Source organism: Apteryx rowi, unplaced genomic scaffold (genome assembly GCF_003343035.1).
Source record: "Apteryx rowi isolate R43461 unplaced genomic scaffold, aptRow1 scaffold_0, whole genome shotgun sequence".
Classification (NCBI taxonomy): Eukaryota; Metazoa; Chordata; class Aves; order Apterygiformes; family Apterygidae; genus Apteryx; species Apteryx rowi.
In genome coordinates this window covers 9,805,437-9,819,480 of record NW_020447195.1, presented here as the reverse complement: position 1 = coordinate 9,819,480, position 14,044 = coordinate 9,805,437, and the positions used below count along the sequence as shown (strand labels likewise).

Here is a 14,044-nt window from a genome sequence, read left to right as displayed (position 1 = left end):
AGCGCATTCCCTCCAGCAGTACATCCAGAGGCTTTGTGCACACCAACCAGCCCCTGGCAAGCTAGCTCCACTCATCTTCAGAGGTCTCAGTGTGCCCTGCCTAGTAAATTCGCCCCGTTGAGCTGATGTGGTTCAGGATTGTGTGTCCCTGTATGTGTCATTTTATAAATAAAGTTCCAGATTTGGGATTCCTGTGCAGGACATGGTCTGTGCTTTCAAGGTAATGCTAAGCCATGCTTGGTGGTCCCCAAAGTCAGTCCCACCAGGTCAGGCAATGCTGGGCTGATCAACTTTCAAACAGCCAGTGAAAGTAAACAGCAGAAGGAGGCACAAATGGGCAAGCAGGGACTGAATCTTCCACCAGCCTCAAGTGGTGAGAAAAACCCTTGGAAGATGCTATTTTAATGGGCAGTTTCAGCAAGAGCATCTTTTGGAGAAGGCCAGGTTTACAGATTAATCAGAAAGAAAGAAAGGCCCATGGTTCTATCAGAGTACCAGCAGAATCACTGTTGACCCCCCTAGGGAGCATGAACAAGGAGTGACACCGGCCGTCCCGGGTGCAGACAAGCCCACTCACGCGCTAACCTGCTCAGGGAGCAATACGGGCTGCATCAATCCCCTCTGACAGCCTAGCCTGTTAATGAGTAATTTATTACAGAGGTTAGTGTGTTTTCCACCGTTCCCAAATATGTGGATTCAGAGCTTGGCGCATCTCACAGTTGCTATTACGCTTGGTGGGCTAATCCTCATCTTTGTGACTGTTATTCTTCCCAAGGAAGATTGCGAGTCCCTGCTGCAACCCAGCTCCGGGAGCCGTGCGATTACACAGGTCAATAATAGCTTTTGGAGCTATTATTATTTTAGAGCTACAATATAGATGGGAAGATGGTCTGAAGAGCGACCTGGGAGCCAGGAACACCACACTGCCAGCACCACTGCTTCTTAGCACTGCCTGGGGAAGTCCTTTTTGCCCTCTATGTTTCAGCTTTCCCATTTTCACTCTGGTTCAGGTGGGAGCAGGTCAGGGAAAGTACCGAGGACAGACCTTCTGCTCAGCTCCAACCTAAAGATCACTGTTTCCACRTCAGGATTTTCAAAGATGAAATGAGCCCTGTAAAAACCCACCGCTGTTATTATTCTGCCAGTGATGRGCTGCAGTCAACGTGCTTTCACAAGCCTTGCAGCAGCTCCATTTTTTTTAGCCCTTGTTTATTTTGTTGAGCTGTGGTTTTGAAATATAATTTTTCCCTAAATTGCTTCAGCCTGGGCCAGTGCCTCCAGGGCAACGAAGCCACCTCTCTTCATGCCGAGCTAACCTCACGTCCAGGGAGAAGTGGGAAGCAGAACGYGGGTCCCTGCTGCTGACCTCTCCCAGGAGCTGCTTAGTCTGGTTGAGTTTGATTTTTTCAGCCTGGAGTCCAATTTAGCCCAAACTCTCCYGCTGTCAGGCAGGCAGCTGCTGTCACCGAGGTGGGGAGAAGCTGTGAATATGAATTATCATCTTCTTCCACATAGTGGCTCATGCAAGCTGCAACTTCAAGGCAGAAAGGGCTGTTTTGGGTGGGGAATGATGATCACTTCCCACTGGATCAGGGCTTGCCATGCCAGGAGGCCAGGGCGGCTGCCAAATGGCCCAGTCTTGAYGGTGAAAACCTCTCCCTTGAACCCCTCGAGCCTTATCTTCCAGGGGTTACCACAAAACGGAGCTTGGTTTAGAGCGGGTGGTTAGGGGAAGGTATCGGCTACTGGGCTGGACTGGCCCCTCAGAGCTTCCCAGCCCTGGCCCTGCGCCCACAGACCCACGTGGCCGTGATTTTTTGGTCCAGAGATTCTGGGTTCAGTCCCCTGAGGTAACTCAGCAAAAAACACTCTTTCTTCAAGTAGCAGCTCCAGCCTGGAGCCTATCAGCCACCCTCGTGTACTTCAGACAACGCTGGCCACGCTATAAAGCATCCGTCCTCCGGAGCGCCCTTCCTCCCCGTGCTGCTCCCGCAGCAGGTCTCTCCCTCCCTCCAGCTTCCCTGCCTTTGCCTGATGGGCTGGAAGAAGTCGTTTAATGAGCATCAGATGACGAACTCACACAAATGCAACACCCTGTTCACTACTATTTCAGCAACGGTGCTCTTTCCATACTGAAGCAATCCTTTAAGCAAGTGTTGCCCTTGCTTTGGGACCCACAGCAAGGAGGCAGGGACGAGTACCATGAGCCAGCGGGAGAGGGGAGCTGTTGGAGCCCTCTCCTGCTCCGGGAGCTGGAGTCAGCGCTGGACAGCACAACCGAGCCAGATGCAACGGGTGAACTAGGYAGAGGTTGAGCACCAGCCTCATCTATATTCTGCCTTTTCTTTATATGCACTCGTAACCACAGAAGAGCAATCACACTGGGACAGTCCCAAAGTCCATCTAGCCCCACATCCCCTCTATCTGACGTCTGTGAGGCCACAGTTCCCGTCTCCACTGCTGATTGCTGGTGCCAGGTGGGAATGGCACAGCAGTGCCTGGACCTGCGTCCTGTTTGCTTCAGAGGTCTCGCAGGCAGAAGGGCACGTAAACAGTTACTGTAGGGTGYGAGGGAAGACAGACACAGCCTAAAAATACAGGCTTCCCCAGGGACCTGGCGTGACTGCATGCCTCAAAAAGCAGCCTGGCAGCTGAGGGGCTCTGGACCTCACGCAGCAGCTCCTCTGCAGCTGGGATCAGCACCCATGAGGCTCTCTGGCCACTATGACGTTTATTACTAGGCAGCTCTAGCTAGCACAGAGCTTTGGATAGTACACGTGGGGAGAGGTGGGCAGCTGCCTGACGAGCAGCACAGAAGGTCCAGTACAAGCCAGAGCCTGTGTTAGGTGCGATGTGTTGCACCCCTACGTGGTACCCTAGGACATGAAGCTGGGTCATGCTGCATGGCTCAGTGGAATAATATGGCTTAAAGAGATTTCTTTCAAATACAAGTTATTGAACTCAATCCAAGCACTACAAGCTAAAATCCATGCAGTTATCAGTCTGGTTGACCTGCTGATCCTGCCTGGTCTTCTCATCTAAGATGCTACAGCTGATCTCCTTGTTCACAAACTCAGCCAAGGGCTTAAAATCTGAGGGGCTCACACAAACCCAGACTAGCGAAGGCTTGGGCCGGATTTCAGAGGACCCGTTTGGGCATGGYGGGGTGAGGGAGTCTGAACTGCTGCTGGTTGTTCTCTGCTTGTTTCCAGAAGAGAGACTCATTGTCTTTGGAGGCGCTAATTTATCCCTTTTCACAGTCAGTGAGTTTGCTTATGACAACAAAAGGAAAATAAACAGTCAAACATCTTCAAGGTCTAGTGCATAAAGGTACCAACGCAGCTGCAGTCTGCCCTGCCGCGGCTGTGCTCGGCAGCCAGGGATGGTGGTGGTGGAGCCGGGTTACAGTTTATATTCCAGGCAGGCCGGGCTCGCAGAGGCAGCCTGGAATCTCGCCAGYGGCTTTTCACATTTTGAGTGCACCAATAAAATATTCATGAGGGCAGGAGACCTGCTGATCCCGGGCATAGCTGGGTCAGGGGCATCATAGCCCCCGGCTGCAGCCAAAGCCACACTTGGCTCCCTCTGCAATATCCTCCTCCTCCCGTGTCCGTGAGCAGTGATGACAACGGAGCAGGTGGGAGGCTGGAATGTGCAGGTACATTTTTAGGATGTGCGCAGCAAAGGGCCCATCCCAACTCACAACCTTTTCTGGATGCTAYCCTCCATAGGAACCAAAGATCAGAAATAGCCTTACTGGAATAAAACTGGGACATGAACCAGGCTATAACTATAGAAAAAATGAATAATTCTGCTATTCTAACCCCCTTGCTTGGTAATGGCTACGATGAACTACAAAGAGAGAGTTTTTAGCACATGAAAGACTCTAGAAAAATGTATGCAGCCAGACTGTTAATATTTGTAATGCTCCCAGCTTAGAAGTGATTCCCACTACCTACTGAACTACTTCCCACTACTAACTGAAGTTAACACCAGAAAAAGAGTAAGGAAGCAAGAGTGGTAATACAGCAGGTGCCCTAAAGCTGCCTTAGAAGAGATGCAAAGCAAAATAACTGTTGCTCAGGATCTGGGCATGCAAAACTGAGCCGAAAGACCCCAAAGGCATCATGGAAAGCAAACACAGATGCTAATCTTTTCTGCTGTACCCAYTGAGAGGAGACCTTATCTTTTCCACAGCAGTTCACATTTTCCCACCAGCATAATTCCAATGACCCCAGCAGAATCACTGTATCGTGAAGACAAGAGGGCAAAGGCATAGAAACCTGACTGTAATAACCTAAGCTACCATCATTTTTCTAGCTTTCCCTACATGGTCTTCCTTCTGATTCCATAATGCTCAGCTTGGCTGGGTCATTTTTCCAGCCATAAGGCACTCAGGGTACTTTATCTGCGGCTGGCTGTCAGGACAAGCTATGTAACCCCCACTGCCCTAGCTGTTCAGGGGACTGTTCTCCACAGTAGCATCTCATCTTCTGTGAGATGATCCACATAGCTGGCACCACCTCCCTTTTGCACAAGTTTCTCTCCAGACAGTTATCTAGAAACTGCACTCAAGGAAATCCGCTTGCCTAGAGACAGACAGACAGAAAGGTAGATGGATATATAAGACAGGTACAGTGCTAAAGAGAGAATCCCATATCACAGCCTCGCTTGCCTAAAAATCCAAATTCATTCAAAGTTAAGGACTGGAGGATAGAAACTTTAAAGATGTAAGAAACTAAAGATGTGATATCAGACTATATTTTTTCACCGTGTGAGAAGAAAGTCTCTATAACACTGATTACATGAGGATAGGGGTAAGAATGAGCAAATCAGGACAAGGCACTTCAATAACAGCTCAACAAAAGGGGTTGGTAAATAGTCATGAATTTGTAAAGGTGAGGAAACGGCTGGTGCCTGTGGGGTTTCTCAGGGACTCGTTAAACTCCTGGTTTATCAAGAAATCAGGCTTAAATCCCCACAATTTATGGCCAAATTCTTTATTTATGGTGATTAAAGCTTTGAGAACAAAGTCCCTACTGGTAGAAGATCTGCATGGGAATTTTTAATACCGCATGGCTAAAGCGTGGCACTGTTTTTAACTGCAGTTTACATGAAAAGTGATAAATTGAGCCAGAAAAGTACAGAGCGTACTATAAAAAACAGTACAACAAGAAAAACGGCAGGTTGTGCTCACCAAAAGGAGCAAGAGAAATTAATATGCATGAACGGACGGTTTCAGTATTCCCTGGCAGAGGAGGGAAGGCCACTTCGGGCCAGGCAGGGGCCCCACAAGCCGCTCTCCCATCCATCTCCCGTGGCTGCCGCACGTCCCTCCACCTCCGCTTTCCCCGTGCCGTACCTGCCGCCCGGAGCACCCCGCAGCGCCGCGTCCACTGCCTGCCCTGCCTGGCAACCCTCTGCTGCTCTCGCCCAGCGCTCTTCCCCGCTCTGCTCCGTGCCATGAAATGCCATGCCGAACCTGCTGTAAAGGGCTTTGGGCAGCCTTGGAGTGACAAAAAAACCCAAAGCAATGTCCCTTTTTTCCTACAGAAACCGGTATGTATATATACTAGTCAGATCACAGTCATGCGGTTTAATTTATTTAGGGGTTGATGTTTCTCCAAACACAGAAATGTTCTCTTTTTGCTATTTAATAGTGTGCAGAGTTTAGTGCAGGATTAGGACATCCCAGTGTCTGAGACCTCTCAACGGAAAGGCTCCTGGATTCAGAGCGACGGGGTTACAACGCGCTTGCACGTACAGTCACTCGTAGCGTCGTTGTGTGAGCGCAGTTTCTAGTTATCTCATATACGTGTCTYTAGATGCACTCCAAATAATGATGGTTTATCTGGCCTCACCCAGTGGGACAAGGCTACCGGCAAGCGTTTCCTTCCAGCGTAGCAGGGGTAGCKCAGGGGGCTTGTGCTGAAAGCAGGGAATGCCGCTTTGGCTGCGGTGACCGYGACGTTTCAGGGACTTCATCAGTCCTAACCCTGGCTGCCTCCAAAGGCGAGGCTCTGGCAGTTGCTTCGGTGACTGTCACAGGAGCAGCTGAGTTTCTGCTGCCAATGGATGTCTGGGGCAAGTAGCTAAGTCTAACAAGTTACCGTTCCCCAATGTGCCAGGGCGCCTAACAGCAGGGAGGTGGCACCACTCGCTGCTYGTCACTCTGCTCCACTTCTCAGCAGCACCCTGGACTCATCATGCTCCGCGGGGAGGTCGCCCATCTGGGCAAGGAGRGCAGCATGGCCTTGTTCTTCCACCTTTTCCACCACTTGTACCAAAAGCTCCCATGYTCCTTCTGCAGCATTAGTTTCTCTTCTCCAAACCACTTGCAGATTGTCTTATAGCCAGTAATCGGCACAGCTGATGGTGCTCATGAGGCTCCTGCCTGCCTTTCAGCCAAGCGACACCATTCCTGCACGGTCCTGGGCTGATCCACACTTGCACACATCAACTCCAGAGAGGATGAAGGCAGATCAGACGTGAGTACACGCAGCAAGCCAGCCTTAGCCACAGGTGCCTACTGTGGACACGCCAGGCAGGGCGCCATCCCAGCCAAGCRTTGAGTTGCCGGTTGCTGCACCTGGGTGAGCAGCTCAAACTTCTGCAGGGACCAGTTCCTCCAACTGTGTGATTGCCCTTAACCACCTAACAAGTCATTTCTGATGGGAGCTGGGAGTTTCTCTCCTCAGACCTTTGTGCAGGTATTTTCTCTGTGTCTGAGCAGGACACAAAAACCTTCCAGGTTCTGTTCAAGGGGTAAGTTTTGAATCTATGATACTAAATGGACTAAACAGCCATGATTTCAAGTAAACAAAACCAGTCATGGAGCAAAATTTAGGAACATAAATGGGCAAATTGTTTGTGCAGGTTGCCTTTCTCCTAATCAATAGCCCTCATGGCACCAGGTTTTGTTAACAGCTGACCCTTCATGTTGTATCTGAAATAATCAGACAAAAGCAAATGTCACTTGAAACTCTACCTAATAGATTACATCCCAAGTCAAGCAATGAGGTGATTCAAAAATAAAGAAAAATGAAAGAGCTCTATGACAAATAACCTGCAGTGACCAGATTTGAACAGACAACTGCAAATTCAGGATTTGGAATCTGACTGCACTGATTTAAATGAGAATGGAAGCAGAATTACCTGCTAAATTCAGATGCTGTGCGTTGAATTACTTGACCCACTACGTGAGTGTTTTGGGGGCCCAATTTTAGAGCTCTGTTGTGCAAAGAGCACCCCTTTTACTTCCCTGCTTCTCCTGCCCACTGCTTTGTGTCTTGGAGTTGCCACAAGTATTGAGTTTTATAACCAATGGTAAATACAGAAACATTCCGAATGCAACTTAATGTAGATTTGTTAGATCTATTTTCAGAACATCTTCATTTTTCAAAGAATAGGGAATTTTACTTCTGTCAATGTGGTATTTCTTTGCACTTCCCTGCATTTACCAAGAGGAATATACATCATACTGAAAATATTCATCATTGGGAGTTTCTAGAGAAYTGACATGGACTAAGCCAAGAGTTACTTTAAATACTTGCAGAATGTARTAATCATATTTTTATGTGACTATTGTAGTAGGACTTACGATTCCCAAACAAGTCTGATATGTTCAGAAATYACTGTTAGCAAAATTTCTTAATTCTATAGGATTTTTACTTAATGGCAAAAAGAAATAATACCTGGATGCAGTGTCTAAACAACCTAATTTTCTTAAGGGAAGCCTCTCTCTGTTGGGTGCTTGACAATCTGGTTTCTAACTCTGAACTTAGTTGGAGTTAAGAATTCAGAAGTTAGCTATAGTCCTGTGAATACCAGCCTGCACATAGCTCCAGAAATTGCACATCCCAATTAAGTGCACAGGAATATGAATCATGCTCCATTTTTTGCCTTTTTGCATCTTTGAAAATCTGTACCAATACTTTTTGCTCCATTTTGTTTTTACAAACACCAAATATTTCAYTCACAGAATTTGTTCCTCAATGTATAAATCTAAGTTCGTAAACAACTGTTTGGCAGCAGGGGAAGTTTACAGCCAGCATAACCGAGCACAGTATAAAGCAGCAATGCAAAGCAGCAGGCACATTTTATCAGTATCTCTACAGTTGGTTGTGAATACATATTAGACTGGAGCTCACACAAGGAGAAGGGTATAACATGGCAATTACCTCCATGACATATGGGTAAAAGTCAGGCTCAGAGCTATTCAATATTTTACCTGACAAAATGTAAAGTAGCTACTAAGATTGCAGGAGGCAGAGATGGAAAAGGCCAGTAGGTTAATCTCCAGCTCCTCAGTACATGGTTGTGCTCTGTCTGATCTAAGGCTTTGTTTGACAGATATCAAGCCCCAGAGAACACGACTAAACGGTGGGGTTTGTCACATCACGGGAAGGTCATCACGTTGTCTGCGGTGCTTGTGTACATAATGCCACGGCGAGGAAGCCATCAGCACTGAGCCAAAAGCAGAAACAGTCAAAGCGGTGCTAGGTTTTATTACACTGTCAGCCAACAGAGAGAACAATTTTGCTCCAGTGGATTTGCATCTTAGGGCATGAGGTGCTGCTTCTGTCTGCACTGGGGACCCACAGTAACATGTGACAGAAATAAAGCACAAACTTGCAAAAATCACCTATGTTATTTCTGAGCATTTCAATACTTTTTTTTTTTTTTTTTTTTTTAAGTCTATCAGGCTGCACCGCTGACTGTCTTTTTGCTTTGTGTGGACCACACAATGTGAATTTGAACACTGCAGGTGTCCAAAGCTGATCGGGAAAACAGGAAAGGATGACTGGAGCTCATCTGTATGCAGTCTGGTTTGGTGGCTCTAGTGTTTGATTGACATGTCCTTACAGAAATGATGGAARGTTTAAAAAACAAACAAACAATGCATTTGGCATTCAGATTGCTGCTTCTCTCGGAGTATGTGGAGYCTTCACCCAGAGATTGCCAGGGCAAAGCACTATCCTCAGCTGCCTCTGCATCAGCCATCAGGGGATGAAATCTGTGTGTGGAAACATGCGATGATACCAATGAACAAGAGGATAAATCAATGTCAAGTACTGAGGAGGAGGGTGCAGAGTTATTCCTTTTCCCTTCCAAATCTTTTGTTCAGCACAAGTGATTTTTTTTTATTTTATGGGACTTTGCAAAGTCAAGCCTCTATGAATTATATATGTAGGAATTGAGATATTGGTCCTCTCTATCCACCATAGAAACATCCCTGGGGACATTAAGAATTGAAGATACACACATGATCACTCCTTGTACCCAACTGCTACTGCAGTTAAATATATTAATCTATGAAGGGTGGCCAACAAGCAGCCAATTGAGCTGGCTTTTGTCCATGTAAATAGACTAACTGCATGTGAATCATCAAAATTGCTTTACAAAGGAAGCTCTTCCAGGACTGACAGTGCCTGAAGGATGAACAAAGGGCTCTACCTAGTTTAAGAGAAGTAACCAGAGAGACCAGTTCTAAAATCATAACTTTTGCATTAAGATAGTTGAGGCTTACCTCTTCTACCTGTCCCATAACATCCAGAGATATCACAACCCCCTGGATATCCAGGCTGTCCAGGATGCCCTCTGACACCAGGGAAACCTTGAGGACCAGCATTTCCAGGGGATCCCTTTGGACCTGGTTTCCCCAGCACTATTTCTCCTGGTGGGCCTGAAAAGGAGAAGCATTGTGAGCAGTAGCACATCTACTTTAGCTGGTCCTGTGTAATATCCATGTTATACTGCCTCCATCCTACATGGCTATTAATTATCTGAGTATTTTTTCCTCTTTTTGGTGGAAGAATTGCACCTGCCAGTTGGAAAAACCTCTTCTGAATCTCAGTTACTACAAGTCTTATCCTTGACTTTACAGGTGTCCACCTTGCCTAAAAATGGAGCCTGTTTATGAGAATCCGAAGTCTGCCTATGTGACAATGTAGAAAATCACCTTAATCCCAGGATCCATCTCAGAGTCATTGTTTTTGTGTTTTTACATCTCAACTATAAAAATCTGTATACACAAGAATGTTTGACCACACTCCCTTGTTAGTGCCTGGTTCGTTAAGCCAGTGGTAAACCTCTCACCGATTTCAAATAAGTGGGATCAGGATGGAAGAATACACCAAATCCTAACAGACTACTCAAAAACCCTTTGTTTCAGGAGTTGAATTTTCAATGAGTTTCTATCATTTGAGTGTCTGGCCAGAAAAACTAAAACTCCCTGGATATGCCTCAGGTCATTAAAACACATCATTGCCTGGTATGCAGGCACTGAAGCTGAGAATGTCAGCCTGCACGCTGGCAGCTGTGTACCAAAGGGAGGAGGCTGTCTGGTACAGATGGATCCTTACGTCTTAGCAGAGAGGAATCGGAGCAGCGAACAGCACCCTTAAGCTGCTTGATCCAGGATGCTGATCGGCGCCTTCAGCTCTGCCAGCAACACTGCAGTGGGAAGGCCAGTCTGCCCACCGCAACAGTCCTAAGGCTGAGTGGTGCCTTGAATCTGGCAGCTGGGAGGTCTGGATGAACCCATAGTTGATACAAAGAGGTTTATTCACTCTACCTGTTCTGCCTCTGGGTCCTTGGATTCCTTCCTCACTGGCTCCAGACATCCCTTTTTCACCCTTGGGCCCTGGTGCACCTAATTACAGATAAGAGACAAGTTTCACGTACCTGCATTTTGCATTTCACCCTGAATTAAAGCTCCTGCAGTCTCCTCACCATGCTGTTCTTCATTGTTTAAGAAGCACAGGAGGTTTGCAGCCTTTGGCAAAACAGTCAAATATCTATTTTCTTCAACTCTGTCTGTGCGCCATGGGGCAGCCTAGAGAATTGTCCCCTGAGTATTATCAGACACCAGTATATTCAGTTTGAGGTTTAGTGGATATTTACTGGTACTGAAAGACCTCTCTGTTTGTGGCTATGCACACCTGGTCCTTCTAAGCACAGTGCAGCCTTTACAGTCCAGGTTATCAGCAGGTATTTAACACACAGGCACTAACTCTTTGCTCTTGAATCTTCCTTTAGTGACCAAAGGGAAATGCCTTCTTAATCCACATCTGCATGTYATCCCTGAAGTTCTTCCTCCCTGGTTCATCACTTCCCTCAGTCAGTGTTTATAACTGAATGTTACCATCTCCCACCCTCTTTTCCAGAATGACTGGTTGCCTATGACCAGCATGGCTCCTACCAGCTTTGACTTGCAGCCTGATATGGGTGAGAACAGAGATTTTCTACAGAGAAATTTGTAACACTGGTGTTGGTGCAGTGGCCTGAATATAAGGTCCATTCCCCTATATTCTTCACATTGCTCAGACAAATCACACAGCTGAACAGTCTCTTCAACCAGCTGCTGGTTGCGTCAGGCTTGCAGTTTTCTCATGAAATTGCAATCAAAACTAGTAGATTTCAACAAAATGGGTGCATTTTGACATTTTTCATATTTTTAAAATGAAAATATTTTGATCAGCTTTGTCCTTAAGAGTCTTTTTCAGTGAGATCCATCTCCTCCTGTCTACTCACTTGACAGGCTTGAAACATCTGCAAGCTGTTACCTTCCTTTTTCTCTTCAGTAACATTTTGATAAATTCTACAGATCACAGCTAAAACGGAATAACACCATTGGAAGGGTTAAACAGAAGGTCTCTAGTTATTTAGAGGTGTTAGGGCACCACTGAAAACACTATGTTTGATTTTACATTGACAATTACCTGAGCCTCTAACAAATGTTGTCCTCAAATCCAAACAAAGTGTATTCCCATCATTCACTTGTTCTTGTGCAGTAACTGGTACTACTTTTTGTACTATTGCATACTTGCATCGATGTTTGAGACATGCTTCTGAACTGAATCCTCTCTTGTTTTGAATTTATGTACAAGGACTACTCCAGCAGTTCAGAGTCTTTCATCATTTTGCTTTTGGGAGCCACATCTGCATTTTCCAATTGGTTTTCCTAGTTTCATTAATATCTCTATATTTACTGTCATTTTCTGGAGCATCTAGGTCCCCCATCACTAACAGACAATATGTTCAGAAATGTTCTGAGCCTCTGAAAATGTCTTGGAGCGAATTTTATTATATAATGATAAATGAAATGGCAAAGTTTGAAATCTAGTTTGGCAAAGTGGGCAGCCAGTCTAATCATGATTTCTATGTTTTGGGGGTTATAGTTAAATGTTATTCCCTTAGACTGAAAAAGATACAATTTCCCTGAAAATACTGGTTTTAATTTTAATAGCTTTTTTCAACCCCCAGTTGCTGACTTTTGCTTATTCTCAGGATTTTGAGATTATATTAATCCATTTTTTTAGTCATGTGTGAGGTTTTTGTTGTTGGAACTATTGTTCCAGAAATGCACATATGCATAAATGTATTTTTAACTACTTTGGTTTATCTCATTTGCCACTTTCTGTACATAGCACTAAATAAAAAGTTTCTTCTAGACATCGTGATGAGTCCAAGAGGAAAATAGGAATGAGATGAGATAATCTGATGAGGTATTTTTACTGCTTGAAGTACTGAAGTGCTTAGTTAAAGTATTAAATATGTGGTCAAATATGCTTAAGAACACTTCTATCCATACCTCTTTCTCCAGGATATCCGTCTTTGCCTGGCTGTCCGGGGATGCCGTTTTCTCCTCTTTCTCCATTACTCCCAGGGGGACCTGGAGGACCTGGTGGTCCTGGTTCTCCCGGTTTTAATTTTTCTTCCCAAACAGGAACTGGTTTCCTTGCATGTTCATGAATGAATGAGTCAAACTTCAACACATGAGCTGAGAAGACAAGACAGAAAATTAATGTCCGCTTGTCCAGGAACTCAGAAAAGGGACAGAATCAGAGGACGTTGTCTAAAAAGATACTTAAAAGTATCAGGTACTGCTAAAAGGTGTCAGTCCAAACTAAAAAAGCCAGAAGCTGAAGAGGAGACTGGCAGCTGAGTCATGGTTTTGCTATCTGACCTTGGGCAAACTGTTTCATTTCTTTGTGCATCACAGCACAAGAACTCTTCTACAAATGCTTCATCTTAAGAGGGATCCATGCAATTCCTTTTGCATTTAACACATGCTGCACTCTGTTCATGTTGTACCTCTGAGCTGAGCATTCCAGATTACATACGTCTCCAAAACCAGGCACTCCCAATTTTTTTCTGCTACATAAGGTGAGATCATTGATTCAGCACAAATCACTGCAGTTTTCCCTTAAAGGACCAAGTTTCAAGCTGAATTTCTTCCATTTGAGAAAAAGCAGTCTTTGCAAGGTGCCAAAGGGATTTCCTAAGTAATACTTCACAGGTCTTTGTGCTAATACCACCCCAATAAAAACAACGTAGGACTGACAGCCTGGCCTGGGACACTTGCTTTACTTGGTGCTTAGCATGGCACCAGATGGAGGAGCTCTATGGATCACCACAGCTTCAGGCTGTTCCCCTGTGATTCTGTTCATGCCTCACCACTGCTCTAGAGGCAGCACAAATTCAGGAGTTGGGTTGGTTATACTCACTCTGAATCATCCGCTCGCAAGCCTGGCTAACTAGCTGGTAAATTGTGGCCAAGGATTGTGGTTCCCCCTAAAGTGAAACATTTTTTTAAAAAAAGGAAGTATTAATATCGTTAAAGCAGGATCAATATCATAATGCAGGATATCGGTCTGTCCATTCTTCTTGTCAGCTTGAGTTACACAGATATTCATTACTATGAAATGCAGCTTTATTTATTTATCGCAAAGCTCTGAAGCCATAAAATTGTAATTGGGAAATGTCAATAATTGCTTTTCTCCTGCACATCAAAAGGGCTAGACTGAATCTATATAATTTATGAAGCTACCAGAAAAGGAGAATAAATTTCACTTTCAAATTTTATCACAAAGGATGCTAAGATTGTGTAGCCTGTAACTTAATATCCTGTGATATGTAAAACATTTAATAAGATCAAATATTACAGCGTGCTATCTTTGTCTACACCTTTTACGAATATTGATTCTTACTGTTATTGTGTTCTGAAAAAAATTATATCGGGGGTTTCTACAGAAAGTTT

At 45.2% G+C, this 14,044-nt stretch overlaps 1 protein-coding gene across 1 annotated transcript in view; it reads right to left on the bottom strand.

Moving 5' to 3' along the window:
• Nucleotides 1-8,717: 8,717 nt before the first annotated feature.
• Nucleotides 8,718-14,044, bottom strand: part of COL20A1 (collagen type XX alpha 1 chain) — a 63,030-nt gene continuing 57,703 nt past the window's right edge. The window contains exons 36-40 of the mRNA XM_026086961.1: nt 13,512-13,578; nt 12,596-12,784; nt 10,577-10,654; nt 9,530-9,685; nt 8,718-9,016 (exon numbers count right to left, since the gene is read on the bottom strand). Of these exons, the coding sequence (XP_025942746.1) occupies nt 9,003-9,016; nt 9,530-9,685; nt 10,577-10,654; nt 12,596-12,784; nt 13,512-13,578 (504 nt within the window). The 3' untranslated portion in view covers nt 8,718-9,002. The remainder of the gene's footprint in view (nt 9,017-9,529; nt 9,686-10,576; nt 10,655-12,595; nt 12,785-13,511; nt 13,579-14,044) is intronic.